Source organism: Falco punctatus, assembly GCF_963210335.1.
Source record: "Falco punctatus genome assembly, chromosome: 8".
Taxonomy (NCBI): domain Eukaryota; kingdom Metazoa; phylum Chordata; class Aves; order Falconiformes; family Falconidae; genus Falco; species Falco punctatus.
The window spans coordinates 22,860,992-22,879,366 of record NC_137588.1 but is presented as its reverse complement, the minus strand read 5'-3'; the positions used below and the strand labels follow the sequence as shown (position 1 = coordinate 22,879,366).

General features: G+C 40.5%; 1 protein-coding gene across 5 annotated transcripts in view; it reads left to right on the top strand.

The window, feature by feature from the left end:
* CSRNP3 (cysteine and serine rich nuclear protein 3) overlaps positions 1-18,375 on the top strand; it is a 111,552-nt gene that overhangs the window by 19,122 nt on the left and 74,055 nt on the right. For 4 of the 5 annotated variants that reach the window (XM_080399075.1, XM_080399076.1, XM_080399073.1 and 1 more), the window contains exon 2: positions 11,317-11,487. In XM_080399075.1, coding sequence (XP_080255201.1) covers positions 11,340-11,487 — 148 coding nt within the window. In that variant the 5' untranslated portion in view covers positions 11,317-11,339. The other variant, XM_080399077.1, reaches the window with a different exon arrangement.

The window sequence follows — 18,375 nt, the reverse complement described above, 5'->3', positions numbered from 1 at the left end:
ATAGATCTTGTATACCTACAGCAGTTACATACCAGTTTTAATAAACTGTTGAATTAGCTCATATGAAACCTGTTCTGCTGATTTTGTTAGCAGCTGTTAATTCACAAACACTGAACATGACAAGTAGCAAATAACTTGGTACAGAAAATTGATTTGTTTATTAAGCTGCATTATTTGAGGATATAGGACTACAGGCAGAAGTCCAGGCCTCAATGAAAAAATTGGAGACTTTGATATTGGCCTTACTGGGGCAAGGATTTCAACATGCCCACTCTGTTGACTTATTTCTACATTGTAGGTGTAGAAAATAATTGTTATACTACAGGACCCCGTTCTGCTGATTTGAAGCAGAAATATTCAATGAAATAAATGAATTGTAATTATCATTGGTTTGAGAGTATATAGTCATAAAATATAAAGTGAAAATGCTGGAATTTAGTTTTAATAATTTCAGCATGATCAGTAAATGCAAGTATCCATTTTTGTTTTATTGACCAAGTGCATTCCCTTACAGCAGACCCAAAATTATTAAAAAGTGATGTTATTAAAGAAAAATTGGACCAAGTCAATAGAACTCTTGCTGAGTATTAAAAGGGACTGGAAGAAGCTTTCTCCTCTGTCCACTTATTTATACACTTTAGTAGCTGCAAGCATCTGGAGCGATGTCCCTTTTTCTTGGCTGTTACTTCAGAGAATGGAGCCTGATACATTCGCTAAACAATCAATGAAAAAATTACTGACTTGGAGCAAATGTCAACAGTCCACAAAATTACTCTAAAACACTGACAAACTGTATCCTTTTTATACTGGAATGTGAACACTGGTAAATAATACTGACTGAAAAATAGATGAGTTCATCCTAACATTTGTTATTTGTAGGGAATAGAGACGTATCTGAAAGCATAAACACAACTGTTAAATTACAATCTCAAATCTATGTAATTCAATTGCTTCCTTCCCCCCCCCCCCCCCCCCCCCCCCGAGAAAACTGACTTAAAGCAGCTCCAGTAACAGAGAGGAGTTGATGAAAACAGAGATCTAGTTCCACATGTATTTAAATTATTCTGTCTCCTTGGAAACACTGCTGCTGCAGATGGATTTGGCTTTTGGCAGCTAAAAATATCTCCTGCTTAATAATGACAGCATAAAAGATACTGAATAAAACTACAGTGGTGTCATTAGTTTTAAAGTTCCCTAATGATTCGGGTATTCTACATGAAGTACCGATTTGCGTTTTCTGCCCAGAATTCCCTATCAGCTGTTGCCAGCACTCGCCAGCTTGGGGGAAATGAGACAAGCTCATTAGCCTTGGTTGGAGACCCTAACGAGAAGGGAGCATGTGGGTGGGAGGTAGGGTAGGCAGTTTGAAAGCAGGTAGAAAGTTGGAAAAAAGTTCGTGGTGGGGGTGCAGGTATGCGTTGTCTAATACTTGAGGATAAAGTTTATTCTCAGGGAAGCCTGTGGTTGGAAGAGTATGCTTAAGCCCTGTGTTTGTAAGTGAACAATTTGTAAATAAAAGACTGCCTTTTTCTTTTATTTGTTGCAGAATCTATAGTGAATGCTTCATCAGTTGTATGTATAGGTAACAAGTATCACACAATACATTTCAAGTCAAATATTAAATGACCTTAAACAAAAGCCAAACCCAAAATTACTAAAGAACTTGTTGTGAGAAATAGCGTTATGTTACTTAGCATTACTAAGACATTTCATCCTCTAAAGAATTAACTCTTTTCAATTAAGAAAGTGTAGCCACTACTTTTTTTATTCAGTTTTTTATTATTTATTCCCTCCATGTAGCACAACTTTTTGTTGTTGTTGTTGTTAGCTGGTATTCAGTATATACGGGAAAAAAAAACCCCACTTCTGTTTTTTTGATCTCTCCTTCATTTCCATTGCATGGCTTCCTGCTTGTGCCCAGAAAATAGAACAAATGACAAACACTTTTTTCAGTGCGGCATGGTGGGCTAAACATACCTCTTTCTTTATTCTTCTGTTTTGTTGGTGTGTATGTGAATTGTAGCATAGATCAAAATTGATGATTCATTTTCTATTATTGAACAAGGCATTTCTCCTGTTCTGCAGTGTCTTAAAGACAACATTTAAATATCATAAGATATTTTTACACATATAAAAAATTAATCCTCTGCAAATTAATACTAAAATCCATTTTTAGCTGACAACACAAGTGCCAAAGGTCATTTGAAGTAAAAGTTGAATACTTGGTTTTGATTAATTGAAATAAGAGGAAAGGATCTGGTATCTTCCATTCTGTAAGAGACTGTTAACATATTAATAAGGGAGATTATTAAATGGATTATAGAAACTTTTCTGAGGACAATAAAATTTAATCATAGCAGGCTGCCTTATTGAGAATAATTTATTTTGTTTTAAGATGAACAAACCCGGGTTGCTTTAATTTTAAGACCCTCTTGTAGTATGTAGTTTAAGATTTTGGGGAGGTTACAAGTAAGTCTAAACACTATTTGAGGAAGTTGTGGTGTGGTAAGTTGCTGGAAGTAGCAGCTACGTGTGTTAAAGTGGTAGTCAAGTTGTGCCAGTTTGACACTTTTTGAATGCTTTGATTTCTGGATATAGAAGCAGAAGTTACCTGCTGAAAATAGCAATGAGAAAGTTTGTTGCGCATGGCCTCTGTTAAACACTCCAGATTTCAGAGGAGAGAATGGCGAACCCTGGGTCAAAATGCAGAAATCATGGGGTGGTAAGAAGGGGAGGGCTGCTGAATTCATGCTCTCTCTGCTGGCTTTGATGGCAACGGTGAATGAGCTGCCAGGCTGTGTGTTAAATAGCATGCAACAGGGAGCCAAGTACCTTGTACTTGGGCTGTAGAGGTGTGAAGGCACCATTGGCATATACCGATCCTGACCATGCTGTACTTTGGCAGGAGCATACTGAGCTATACAAGATAACCTACCGTGTTGTGCAGTTCCTCTGCAGGCAGTACACAAGATTGATGTTCATGAAAGAACAGTGTGGAAGATCAGTACTGAAATAGTACAAAGGCACATCACAGTCTGGCAATTAGTACTGTTACTTGGGCTAATCTGGGCAAAATTTACGTTTCCAGCACTCTTAAGGTGACAGCATTTCCAGTCTTTACTACAGAGTGGGACACTACTGCTATTCTTGTAGCTGGGAGCAGCATAATGCAAAGTCACCGTGCCAAGAACATGCTGAAAACACTACTGATGGTCTTGGAACCTCACTCCCGTTGCTGGGGAGGGGCTAGCCAAGCCAAATGTTGTCTGTCCTTTTGCAAAGAGGTGCAGTAAAGATGTGGTGTTAGTATGCAGTCTCCTATATAGCGGACAGACCAGTTCTTCCTATTGCCTGCATGCTCACCCCTCTCTAAAAGGCGCTGTATCTGTAGAAGTCAGTAGGACTGGTGGTAGTGTTTTCCTGCTTTCACATTTCAATTTTATGAAGAGTTGTGACATCTCCTGGCCAGAGCAAGCAGTCCTGCAATACAGTCTAAAAAGAAGTAAGTCTTTTCTGGGAGCCCACATACAAACTTAAAAGTTTCTTTGGAATACAGATACTTCTGTAGTGGAGGTGAAATACATTGCACCATCTTTTTTTTTTTTTTTTTTCTTCAAGCAGAAGCAAAAGAAAATATTTCACAGAGGGTTTGGGTGAAGAGATTTTTAATTGATGAAATTTCATCATCAAAGCTTAAAACCTACAAGAGAAGTGGCCAATACCAGGTCTTCAGCAGCGTTACCTGAAGACTTTGGAAAGGAGTTTGTGACAGGTGCTGCTGATAGTGTCCTAGATGACTTAGATGGAGGTTAGTCATTATGAACCTGAGTTTGTGACCCAGCTTCAGCATGACTTTTTCCTGAATCTCCTGTTTGCCTGTAGGACTCGATGTCCTTTATGCATCTTTCACTCTTGTAGAAGCAGTTCTTGCTGCAACAAGCTTAGAATATTGTTACAAATGAAACACGAGCTCAAACTAAACAGCTTTTGTGGGCAGATCTTACCTTGACAGGAAAGCCCTCTTGCTGAATGCCTCTGAATCCCCTTCTACAAGGTTGCACCTTTGTCATTAGAGACCTGAATGCTAAGCTTCTGGGTGCCTGGTTGAATTATTGCTGCCTCTTATTCGTCTCATTTTGCTCTCTGGGGAGCATGCTGAAAGAAGACTTAGGAGAACTAGCCTAGAATTTCATTCTGTTGGCTGTATTATACATGAACATTTCATTTAAATGTTGACATCAGTTGGTGTAGCTAAGAACTGGACTCGGGCATCAGAAGGCCATTTGCTACTGTATGCAGGAGTCTTATATTTGAGTGATGGAGAGCGGGGGCATTTACATGCTTGGTGCATGTAGAAGCTTCTGAGATGCTTCTGGAGGACTCGGGGAGCCAGATCTACCACCATTGCATTTGTACTGTGTGTAGAGACAGGTGGTGAGCATATGCCAACATCCTTTCTGCATTCTAAATTCATTGCCAGTGGAGCTTGTTGGTGTGTGTTAGAGTGCACAACAATGTGTAGGCAGTCTAGAAGATTAGTGGATTAGTAGTCAAGTGTGAAATCAGGAGTGCTGTAAAGTGATGGTATAGAAACCCTGCAAAGAGCAGGCTTGGCAGGATTTGGTGTGCAATGCCAGAACAGATTCCCCAGGTTGAATTGCGCAGTCTTATCCTGCAGGATTTACTTAGTGCTATAAATTTAGCTAGACTGAAGCAAACAAGCAGAGAAAGACTTTTCCTAGTTTACGTCTGTGTAACCTGACCACTGCTGTAAACACAATTTTACGAGTAAGATTATACTAATGGTATAACTTCTGCCTATACAGAATAGTTTCTTTAAGTGGAATTAGCTTGCTACGCGTTTTTAATTTTTACAGATTGTAATAGTGAACCTATCAGCCCTACCTCTGGCAACTGGTGCTGGTGATTAGAGCTGCCAAATACAGTGAAACATGTATTGCAAACATTAATTTGAATTCTGAACAGCTGTTTGAGTCATGTTCGTGTACCTCTGTTGTTCGCTGTTTGCAAGCATTCATGCAAATGGATTTTTGTCTGCATTAATACAGTCCTTTGCATGAATAGACATTTTCACAAGCAAATAATATTCTTTGTGTGAATGATGATGTCACAGTAGATGATTTTGGTTTTGACTCTTCCCACCCCTCCATCCCACCTGCCCCCATTTAAAACTGTCGGTTACACAAAGAGCAGAATGATTAAGCACAATATGTGGAACCAAACAAACACCTTGATGAGTTCATGACCGTCTCTGCTGCTGACGTTTATTCAGCAGGTAAGAAAAATGTCTTTAAAAAAATCAAGCTTTGTTTGCAAGCTAAGAAAAAGACCTAAATTCAAAAAGAATATTAATCACAACAAATAACCCAAACATCTCTGCTTGTGAGCATCAATATTCATGATTTCACTGTGAAATTATTTGCCAAGTCTCCCTAGCATGTTATAGTACATGCTGACTGGCCAGTGGGTGGGAGTTGTTTGTGATGAGTACTTTGCAGTAATGTTTTATGTGTAACATCTGCTTTCTGCATCCTCCTGTTCAGTTTCCAGTCATTTGCATAAGTGTTTTTTGTTCAGAAGCAAATCTGTATTGTTGCTACAGACTTTGTCTAAATTTTTCTGTACTTTCACTTGATACATTTGAGACAAGGCAAAATGCATTGCCTCTCATAGGTCAAGTCTTTGGTGACTGTCTTTTATTTTTATTTTTGGGTGGGGTTTTTTTTTTTTTTCAGATAAGAATTTTTATCCAGGTAGATTTTATCATGGCACATAATCAGCTTTCAAGAAGGAATTAGTATAAAATAAGATTTCATAAATGAATGAAAGAAGCAATTAATTGGATCTTTTCCTCCCCTGAACGCCAGTGTGTTCTTGGACTTTTTCCTAAGCATTGGGCAATAACTGATTCGTATAGTGAGGCTTCTCTCTAAATCATGAGGATACGTAGTCTGAGGCAGGGTCCTATTTTATTATTTCTGATCTGTTTTGTTATGCTTACTGCATATGGGACATACTTGATGTTTATGTCTTCACAGGTATGTTCCCTACTTGTTCAGTTTCCCATGTGGTGTAGTATAAGCTGGATACTATAATGCTGGATTTTTCAAAACAGTCATTTATTTGAAGATTTTGACTAGGATGAAAACGTCTTTGAATTTGTCTTTGTCACTGCACAAAGATTTTTTCAGCTGCCTATGTCCATATTGCAGCGTGTTGTTTTATTAGTATCTTTTAGCACATTTCAAAGCAATAGCTAAAGTGCAATTTAGGAGAAATGCTTGCCTCTCCCTGTAATACCTATCCAGTGTGGTCCTGGCACTTTTGTTTCGTGGATTATTTTTCTGCTTTACTTTTTCCTGTCCATGGGTGTCTGTGAAACACTGGGGATATGGCAACTTAAAAGTTAGGTTTTGTAGAGCAAGCTAGGCGGTATATGTTATGGGGATAACATAAGAAGCATCTTGGAGCTGGGAGCACGGACTCCATCACCCCTCCCCTCCCCTCAGTAATTCTAACACAACTCGTTTTTTGGGCCTTTCAGTGGGATTTGGAGGTTTTCTAAAGGATTGCTGCAATGAGATTTTAACCATGGTTCCCTAAAATTTCCCAGCTTTTCAGGTACAAGAGAAAACTCAATCCAGCCAGGCTTTTACAATAATTTACTTTGTAGGTTCCAGGTAGTATTGTGACTGTGTTAGATATATCCCCCACATTTACATGGAATTTTTGTCATCTAGTAATAACATGTTGCCTCTGAACTTTTAAAATGTATGGTGCCTGCCAATTATCCGGCATCATAGCAAGGCAAAGCCTGTTGCCATGGAGCTCTGAGGACTTGCTTTGCCAGTCAGCATACCTGCAGCTAGAGAACTGGTTAAATGATCTCTTTGTAGGAGTAGGTGGAGGAAAACTAGGAAAGGAGTTAAAAATGGAGCGGGGGGAGAGGGGGGGGGGGAATGTTTAAGAAAGCTATATGATTCTCACAGCCGACATCCATCATATGCTTCCGTCAGGTTGCCATTTCCTTGAAGAATCCATAACTGTGTCAGGTGATTGGTCTTTGACCTAGAGTTCACAACAATGTGTGTAGCTGATTTTTCCTTGCTTCAATACTGTTCCTTCTATTTCAGCTTTGTTTTGCTTTGCTGTGGATTAATGTCATGTTAGTATGGTGAGGAGCACAGCAGAGGATGACGTATCACATCACTGTGCGAGGGTTTCTTTGTTGTGAAGGACAGATCAACAAACAGGAAAGCTTCCAGTGCCTGCTTCTTAGTTATGTGAATCAGCAGGATGCAGCTCCAAATCAAACTTAGCTACTAGGGAGTTATTTAATAATTATCCAGAAAGGTCTGTTTCTAACTGAACTTTTCAAGCCAACTTTCTCCTTTTTTCACCTGAACTGACAAGTTTGATATAGCAGATCTCTAACGGCAGCTGGTGGCTGTTATTCTGTTTGCCTCTGAAGGCTGGACCTCACTGGTGTCTTCTTACTGGAAGTCCAAGAATATTGACTTAGTACTGTGCATTTATTTTTCTTAGTCATGTGATGTTGTTTGGTTTCTATAGTCAGTCATGGACTTTTGTGTACTAGATTCTATGCAGTAATACACACATTTACTCATTTTTCCTCAGAACATACGTATTGCTTTAGTAGTTTTGTGTGTTTGAGATTATTCCCATCCTATATGATGTACTGTTTTGCATGCTATGACTTTTCTGTTAGCAAAATTGAACCACTGTGTAGTTATATTACCCTTACAATTCCTGTTATCAGATATGGAGTTTATTTATAGTTTTACTTTTCATTTGTGAATTAAAAATTAGACTTGTTTAAGCCTTTGGTGCCTTGTCCTCTAAACCTGGAGAGTCTTCAGTTCAGATGAGGTTGGATTTAGATTTGTGACTGCATTTGATTCAGTTTGATTCCCCAAAATCTGAAATTTCTTGTTCAGTATAGCTATGGTGCAGGAAAAAGGACAGAAATTCAATTTTTGGGGGAAAAAACCACAAGAAACCCCCCAACCAACCAACCCCCCCAAAAAAAAAAAAAAAAAAATATCAAAAGTTCCCTTCCCTGGTTCTCCAATTCTGGACTTAAGGAACCTTTAGAGATACTACAAACTTTGTGGCCTCACTGCTGCTAGAAGTTTGACTTGCTTATTCCTGTTGTGCTCTGTCTTCCACTGGGATATATCACATCATCAACAGAGAGTGCAAAAAAATGCTTTCATGAACATTGTTGGGTTGTGTGTCACCATGCTTCTTATCTCTTAGTTCCTGGAGATGTGGATCTCACCCAGGTACTACAGGGTGCCTGTGTAAACAAGGTGTGGGTTAAATGTATCTGTGCAGATGTGCCTCTTTCTGAAGAGTATTGGCTTATGGAGTGGCAGCTGTTTATACAGATGTTATTCTGAAGGGATCTCCTGCTGGTACATAGTGTGTACAAACAGTTTTAGATCTCTTTAATCTATCTCTGTGATAGCCAAACTCCTGAGCAACAAAAGTGTCGTCTTTCCCCTGTGTAGTGTTTTCCTTGGGAGGGAGACTTGGTAGCAGAGAGGCTAGAATCAGCAGATCTTAGGCAAGTGGCAATGCCTAAATTTTTTCACGACTACTTTGTCAAACAACCTTCTTGATAATCTTATTGGAAGATATTCAGAACAAAGATTGAGCAACAGTGATTCCAAGTATATATAATGGATAGCTGTGCGCTGTGGTGGTACCCAGGTTCTGCAGTATACCCCTACCTCCTGGCTTATCTTTCTTGGCAAGCTGGGTGCAGAACTAATGCATATGCTATTTCCAAGGATCCTGGGAATCATTTGTTACAGTTTATTACATAAATCTTCTTAATGAAATAGCTTTTATGTTACCAGGTGATGACATTTGGTGCAAATGTAGGCTATGCTAAATGCCAGCAAATTCAAAACCCTTTGGTGTGAAAAAAATTGTTTCTGCTACTAGCTGTAAACAGATCTGGCAGTTGAGACTCACTATCTGCAACGACTTTACTGATGTGCAAGATGCATGTTAGGCATCCAGTCACTGTGTGGTATACTTGCAGAAGACAATGAAGGAAGAGCTTTTGTCTAGAAATCGTCTTGGACTATGAAATCAGTTCATGCTCTCTGACAGTCTGCACACTAGTGATAATTGCAGCTATTAGGTTTGCCTCGCAGTGCAGTTACGACTGAACTTATTTGGACGTGGAACTTCATGACTCCCGTAGCCACAATTTCAATGGGCTCAGACGTGGATTTGACCTAGGTCTCACTTAGACGATAAACTCTTTGTCAGCCCATTTCTCACTGTCTTCACTGAGATGTTTGAATGTAAGCATTTTCTTTCTCACACTCCAGCTGCTTCTTTACCCTCTTCTGCAGTCAGGCTATAATCCTGTGGTTTTGATATTGCGGGCTGTTGCCATGGAAATAATGGTGATTTCACAATTTCAGTGCTGTAAGCATTGCAGGAGGCAAAGGAAAAGGTGGCTGGCAAGCGATATAGTAATGATGTGGGGGACAGTTCAGAGTTGTTGTTTCTGAACCTGTTTTTTGGGGGGGTTCAGCCCCCTCTCTATTATTGTGGGTTTTCAGTGTGTGTGGTGATGCTGGTGTTCTGTTTCTCATGTGATTTTAATAAAGGTTGATGCTTAACGACCTCATGTATACTTACTTTTTTGCAAAGGTTATTACAGAGCGATGTTAAATGCTCCTTTGTCCTCAGGATAAAAATACCATGTTTTCTTTGCAGTCTATAGTAATTCATTTTTGGACAAAAGGGCAAAGGTTGAGATCTAAGCATGTTCTGTTTAGAGTCGTAGCCTGAAGAAATCCCTTTCAGGAAAACATTTTTTTTTCAATAAATAGTAAAACAAGCTGAGAACATAATGACAGCCGTATGCATTTAAAGCTGTCTGTGTCACTGACAGTATTAAAACCTAGTATGTTTGTTATTTAATTTTTAGTGTGTTCTGCATACGAACAAGTTCAGTGCTGAAGATCATCTTATGTAGCATGTGTTCTTACCATTATGTCATGATTCCACACCTATCCTGAAATCTTTTTCTCTAAATTATAGACACATCCATAAAGGTAGAATGAAACTTACTGGAGGAAATCAACTTTGGTGTAAAATGAATTGTATTGGCAGCTTAACAAGCTGAAGGCAAGCGGCATTCAGAAGAATGATCATTTTTTGATACTATATGCTTGAAAGCATCAAACAGCAGCCTTTTTCCCCAGCTATTTACAGTAGCGTTCCACTGATTAGTGCAGTCAGTAGCTATTATCTGTACCTTTTAAATTAAGACCTTAAAATTAATTTTCAGTCTTCAGTAGTATGTAATCAGTAATGATGCTGTCAGTAAACTTTAAGATCTTTTTTTAATTAAAGATAAAGAAAAAATTGTTTCAGCCGATCAGATGCATTAAAATGATCTAGGGATTTTTTTAAAAGTATTTTGATCTTTTTCTGCTTGCTATTCCATAAATGGAGATGATAAGAGATCAGCTGTTATATATGAAAGGGAAACAACTATTAGGAAGCCAAGTTCATAAGGATAGATTCAGTCCCTTGATACTTTATTTGTGTGAATGGAAATAGTCTACATGTGTGCCAGTACTCATAACTGAATTTCACAAAAGCTCTGCAAGAAACTTCTGCATAAATTAAAATGACAAAATGAGCCAGAAGTGTGTTTGCAGGGCCCGGCCTGAAAAGATGCTAAATATCTCATGCTCTCCAATCTAATTGAAAATGTGGGCATTTGATATTACTGTTACATAAATTGGACCTTTAAATCAAGAAAGAGAACATTTTCTTTCTGCACTATATTTAGTGAACACTGATTTTTGTCATGTAATGTTTCTTGGTGCCAAGTACGTTTTAAAGTGTTGTATAAAGGCACATTTCTGCTGAATTATTTTGGATTATATATACTTTATGCTTGGCCCAAATTTGATGCGTAACTGAAATACTATTTTATTTTTTTTTATGCATGCGGTTTGTCAAAGAACTTTGTGCTGGTAGAACGTAGGTAGCATTTATGTTCTGTCTTAAGAGGAAAAGACTGCCTGTAAGAAATTCAGTGAGATGATGAATATACTGATTATAAGCATTTTTGACTCCTTCCTGGAAAAGTTGTTTAAAACTCTTGGTAAAGAGCCATTTAGCTACAGGTAGTAGTATCTGGTTGATACATTAACTCCTCTATGATAAAGTAATTTGAAGACCTGGACAACAGGCAGATGTTTCAGTGCCTCATTGCCTCTGTTCCTGTTGCAGGTGCATGTGACAGCATTGCAGCGATGAGTGGAATTTTAAAGAGGAAGTTTGAGGAAGTTGATGGCTCCTCACCTTGCTCCTGTGTGTGGGAATCGGATGATGACATTTCTAGCAGTGAAAGTGCTGACAGTGGAAGTAATACCCATCCATCCACTTCTAATCATTTTACCCGTAAGTACTAAAGTGGGGTGTAAGGCATGATGCTCCTTTTTATACAAACTAAGGAAAGGTGTGTCTTATTTGGAAGAAACACAGTGTAGACTATCTGCTTTTATTTTGAAGCATTTTTCTGTTTTATTACATTTGAGTGTTGACACTATGATTAATTACTTCTTTTTCAAAAAGAACTATTTCCTCTGGTAGTTGTTTATGTAAAAAAAATTTATGTCAGTGAGTTTCAGAGGGAACTCCACTTGTATACTACATAATTTACATCAAGATAGTGTGAAATGTTTTAACTATTGTCATGATTTAACCCCAGTCAGCAACTAAGTACCGTGCAGCTGCTTGCTTACTCCGCCCTGCCCAATGGGATGGGGAGGATAATCGGAAAACAGTAAAACCCATGGGTTGAGATAAGAACAGATTAGTAATTGAAATAAAGTAAAAATAATAACAATAATAACTGTAAGAAACAAAAGAGGGAGAGAGAGGAATAAAATCCGAGGCAGGGGAATGGGGACAACCAACCAACAAAAAACCCCAAAACAAGTGATGCTCAATACGGTTGCTCACCACCTGCTGACCAGTGCCCAGCCAGTCCCTGAGCAACGATTGGCCCCTCCCGGTCACCCCCCGCCCTGTATATATACTCAACATGATGTTCTATGGTGTGGAATATCCCTTTAGCTAGTTTGAGTCAGCTGCGCTGGCTCTGCTCCATCCCAGCTTCTTGTGCATCTGCTCACTGGCAGAGCACTGAAAACTTGAAAAGTCCTTGATTTAGAGTAAGCCCTACTTAACATACTGATATTTTAGTTGTTGCTACCAACATTATTCTCATACTAAATTAAAAACATAGCACTGTACCAGCTACCAGGAAGAAAAATCAAGTCTATTCCAGCTGCAGCCAGGACAGTATATATGAGAACATGTTTCATTTTGGGTGATGATCTGGGAGAAGAGGGAAAATGGGCAGTAACAAAGCTTGAAGGCCAGAGTTTCTGCTTGAGCCCTGTCTGTTCAGAGCTGAGAATGTGCATGATCTGTGACAGAATAGCTGATCCCTCTGATCATTCATCCTGCCACCTGAATCAATGTAACCACACAGCCCTCAGTCCTTTTCTTCCACTCATTACAAGAGTAAACAGAGGAAGAAATGTGTTACTCTCCCTGAGAAGATGTTAGGTGAGACACTTAAAGAACAGAAATCCTTTTCTTGTTCCCACTCAACCAACTGAACTTGAATAGCTAATTTATGGCATATTTTCCTTTGAACTTCTCATGTTGAGGTTACCAGTTACTAAACTCACGTAAAGCCTCATACCTGCCACAAACCACATGTGTAAATGAGTAGCTGTAAGTGATCTGGACTTCAACTGAAAATTCATATGTAGCAGCTACAAGGGTGTCTCCATTTTTTTTAATGTCTTGTCTAATAAAGTTAGGATAGAGCTATTTGTGAGTTATGGCTGGCAGTAGACTCAGTGTAATTCCTTATCTGATAAGGAAAGAAAGCTCCTCTGGATAAAGGACACTTCTGTACCTTCTCTTTGAGCAGAGTTTTCAAAGCACACAGCAAACTGAGGACTTGGCACAGCTAAGTGTGGTAGTGAAGGGGTTGTACTCCAATTTGAGGGGGAACACAGGAGTCTGTCCCGAAACCTGTCCTGTTTAACATCTTTATCCATCACCTGAAGGAGGTGACAGAGTGACTTGCGTCAAGTTTGCAGAGAACCACCTTGAATGGGGGCTTCTTCCTGAAGGGCATCAACTATTCTTCTCAGAGGGACCTAGGCAGGCTGGAGAGGTGGGCTGACAAGAGGCACATAAAGTTCAGCAAAGACAAATGCAGAGTTGGGTGCCTGGGAAGGAAGAGCCCCTTGCAGTGATCCAGGCTGGGAGCTGGCTGACCGGGCAGCAGCTCTGCAAAAAGGCCCCGGGAGCCTCGGCAGACAGACAGCAAGGTGAAGGTGAGCCAGCAGCGCCCTGGCAGCCAGGAAGGGCAACAGCCCCCTGGGCTGCACGAGCAGAAACACAGCGAGCGGAGTGAGGGAAGTGACAGTGCCCCTCCGCTCAGCACCCCCTAGCCTGTACCTGGAACTGTGTGCCCAGGTCTGCCCTCCCCAATGCCAGAAAGACACTGATAAAGCGGAGCAAGTTCAGCAGAGGGACACCAAGGTCATGAGAGGGCTGGAACATTTGCCCTGTGAGGAGAGGCTGAGGGACCTGACCTTGTTCAGCCTGGCGAAGGGAAGGCAGTGGGGGGAGTTGGAAACCATGCAGTGCCCTGTGAGTAGCTTACGTGGAAGGTAGGCATGCCCAGTGGCCTGTGATGTGAGGGTGCGAGGCGGTAGTTGTAGACTGAAACGAGAGATGTTCTGACTGAATGTAAGGAGAAACTTCTCACCATGAGGACAGCCAGGCTGTCCTCAACTGGAACAGGTTGCCCAGAGAGGCTGTGTAGTCTCTGTCCTTGCAGGTTCTCCAGAGCTGACTGGCTAAAGCTGTGAGCATCCTGGTCTGATATCTTAGCTGACCTTCCTTTGAGCAGGAGGCTGGACTAGAGACCTGCTGAAGTCCTTTTCAACCTGAATTACTTGTTGTGACTTTATGGCTTGTGTACGTCAGAGATTCAGAGTGATGAAGTATTGTTGCTTGTTCTCATCCCAGAACAAGCTCACTGGTAAACAGCCTGTGGTAGCAGCAAGCATGTCTCCAGGAACAGTTTGTACAGTGCTGTGAAACCTCAACGAGACTGCTTTTGGGCCTCCTCTGATAAGTCTGTAGGGAACGGTGTTTTGCTTCATCAATTTACTAGCTCAAGTCTCTCCTAGGTCTGGGATCCATTTGCAGCTTTCCACTGCCAAATGTGTGTGTATATCTCATGCTCTGATTTGATACTTTCAGTTTTGCTGCCTCACCTCTTTAAGTGCAGATGGTGGCTCAGTACTGATGATTTTCAGAAGGCCAGGTTTTCTGTAGGCTTCTTGAAGGATGTAGAATGCCAGTGGGAAGAACAAAGACTGGGATGTTTTGAGGCACAGGTAGATTTGAGATGTGCAACTGCTCCCCCCGCCCCCCCCCCCCCCCCCCCCATCATTACTCTGTGTTGATTGTGTTTGAGGCTTTTGCTGTTGGCTCTTGGAACTTGAACTCTCCAAATTTAGCGATGGGATTTGCAGCCTGGAATTTATTCCACTTGGCAGTCTGCCAGTGCTTTGTCTACTGAATAGGCTTCAGGGCACGATGCAGATACATTTATTTTGCTTAGCCTTCATTTGTTTTCCATTTTTATGTGTGGGTTGGTTTTGGGTTTTTTTGTTTTGAGGTTTGGTTGTTTGTTTGGGGCTTTTTTTTCCCATTTTCATTGTTTCATTCTGGACAAAGCCACAACCTATTTGCTCATGTTTCTGTAGGCAAGGGCAGTACTTTTCTAATGCAGCTCTCTAGGTAAGTACTTGTGGGGAAAAAAAGCCACCACCAAACATCCCTGACTGCTGTGACAGCAGACTTTATAAATCACAAAGTAAATAAAGCAGTTCAAGTGTTTTGGTAAACGAGAAATAAACAACGGAGATTGAATTTAAAGAGCTTGGCTCTCTATAGTTGAAGCTTGTACAGTTTAGCAGCATCAAAATAGAAGCCACATCTACTTCTTTCTGTAGAGGTATTTATATAGGGTGGTGAAGGATCAGCCCTGTAGCCCAAGAAAACATAGTGTTTCATGTAAACTAGCTGAGGAACTTCTGGCTATTTTCCTGCTTTTTACCTCAAAGAACATTTGACAGTTCCTATGTAACAGGATTTTTTCCTGATTTTATTGGAATCCATTGTTTTTTGGAAGTGTACTTCTATATTTTTCTGGGGAGAATGGGTTTATTGGAGTGGTGACTGCAACAGATTGCTACTTACTAAAGGTTTTTCAGAGGATCTGGAATGGCATATGTTGTATCAGAATTCATTTCTTTTCAATCAGATTCTGCTAGTAGTGGTTTTCAGATTCCTGTCCTCTGTTGTTGTTATTTTATAGAATCATTTAGGTTGGAAAAGACTTCTAAGATCATAAAGTCTAACCATTAACCCAGGACTGCCAAGTCCACTGCTAAACCATGTCCATAAGCACCACATCTATGTGGTATTTAAATGCTTCCAGGGATGGTGACTCCACCACCTCCCTGGGCAGCCTGTTCCAATGCTTGACCACCCTTTCAGTGAAGAATTTTTTTCTAATACCCGATTCAAACCACCCCTGGTGCACCGTGAGGCTGTTCCCTCTTGTCCTGTGGCTTGTTCCTGGGAGAAAAGACCTTCCCCCACCTGCCTACAGCCTCCTGTCAGGCAGTTGCAGAGAGCGATAATGTCCCCCCTGAGCCTCTTTTTCTCCAGGCTAAACAACCCCAGTTCCCTCAGCTGCTCCTTGTAAGACTGTTTGTTTAGATCCTTCACCTGCTCACAGGGGGACAGTCACTGCCCTTGTCCTGCTGGCCACACTGTTTTGGATACAAGCCAGGATGCTGTTGGCATTCTTGGCCACCTGGGCACACTGCTGGCTCCTGTTCAGCCAGCTGTCAACCAGCACCCCCAGGTCCTTTTTGTTCAGGCAACTTTCCAGCTGCCCTTCCCCCAAGCCTGTAGTGTTGTGTGGGGTTGTTGTGACCCAAGTGCAGGACCCAGCACCTCTCCTTGTTGAACCTCATACAATTGACCTCAGCCTCTCGCTCCAGCCTGTCCAGATCCCTCTGCAGAGCCTCTTGCCCTCAAGCAGATCAACACTCCCTCCTTGCCTGGTGGTATCTGCAAACTGACTGAGAGTGCACTCGATCCCCTTGTCCAGATCATTGATAAAGCTATTAAACAGGACTGGCCCCATGCTGAGCCCTGGGGAACACCACCTGTGACCGGCTGCCATCCAGGTGTAACTCCATTTACTACCACTCTTAGGGCTTGGCTTCCCAGCCAGCTTTTCACTCAGTGTAAAATATTAGTCATCAGCTTCTGGAAAATGGAAATGACAAATTTATTAACAGTCCAAAATCTCTAGATGTAAAGTGGAAATCGATAAGATTATCTGCAAATAGAGATGATTTATGTGAGAAAGTTGCAGGATTGAGTTGCATGATGTTTGAATATGGGGCAAAATAAGAAAACTCGCTGTGCCGTTGTGGACAGCTCTGTCCTCACTAGCATATGTTATATGCATAACAGCAGGCTTTTAGAATACGTGAGACGTTTGCTCTAGCCTCATCTGAGATCAGTGTAAAATTGTTTCTCCTCTTCAGCCCACTTAATGCAGTAATCTGTTTATTCTGTACACATGTTCCCTGAAGTCTGGGCTCCTGCTGTGTGCCCAAAGCTGCTCTGCTGTTCAGAACTGAAAAGATTCATACAAATTCTTCTCACTCTATCGATACATGTGCAGATTCATTGCTTCTCCAAGGGACTGCTGAGACACACAACAGCAATCTAAAAAGAATCTTTTATTATGCCATGAGCCCCACAAAAAATTGTGGTAGTGGGATGTAATATTATAACAGTATTTTACAAGCTGCGTGTAGATTAAGGCTATTGTTAACAATTAATACTGAACATTTTACATTAATCTTTCTTTTCCTGTGCTAACATGTTTTGTTCAAAAATAAATGTTGGGCATATCCAAATCTGTTAAATTATTACAGTAGCATTATATTGCTTTTCATTTCCTCTATGGCATCCTTGGAAAGGAATGTGCCTTTTTAAAGATACAGGTCTCTGTGTGTGTATGCGTGTACATGTGTGGCTTGGAAAAAGCATAACTATATATGTGTGTATATATGGGCAATTTGGAAAAGCATATATATGTTTGTATACATATATCTGTAGAAGTGCGATAAACGTGATAATGGTATACAGAAGTGTTGAGTGATATTGTAACTATAAAGCTTGTAACAGAATGCCACAGAACTGAAAAGTGAGTAGCTACAGGGTTTTATACATATGTTGACTAGGGTCTGGATTGTGGTAACTGAAGAAATACATCTTGTGTCTCTCCCACTAAGGTTTAGGGATTTGTGTGAGTCAGGTGCATGTTTTCTAGTAAGAAGCCTGCGCGCTGTATGCAGGAAACAATCTAAATAATGCCGTTCTTTTTAAGGAGACATGATTTGTGTTTCTTTGCCCTTTGAAGGAAGATTACTGTTTCACTCATGGATTGCTTGCTACTCATTTACTAGAATCAGGACTTCAATTTGTTTTAAATCAGAACTTTCTTCTAAACTCATGGTTAGGGAAGTTGACAGGTGAATTTGGGCTGGGCCAGACTTTCTCAGGTGCAACTGGAAAGTTTCTCTTATTTGTGTCCATTAACCTTCTGTGGATTGCTGAAGCACCTCACAGACCAGCTAGGCTCACCCCTGCCATTAAATACTATTTTTAAGCAGGATGGGGTTGGGGGGGGATCAGTCAGTGGAGCTGTTTAACAGTTCTGGAAACTGCTGTATCAATCATGATAAAATGTTTTATATTTAAGGTAATTCTAGGAAAGCATAGGGAATACCAGTACCTGTTTGCTCTCTATTGAAAATATGTGTACTGTGTTATTTGAAAGAATAAATTAAAGCTAGAGAGTGAAAATATCTCTTAAGGAAACTAACTGAAAACAAAAAAAAAGTCCCTCAGTTTCTCCATAAAACTCAGTTCAAGGCTTCTGAAGTTGTGTTTTGTTTGTTTGTTTTTCTTAAAAGGTCTGAATACTTCCACATTCACATTGCTGCTTTTCATGTTATTTGTGGTTAATCAACTCAGTTTGCTCACCCACAGTGAGGCCAGCCCAGCGATATTCCTGTGTATGATGATTCTCTTTTCAGCAGGGTGGTCTCTGCTTAAAGGGCAAATGATAGCAGTAAGCCAGTTCTGCCAGTT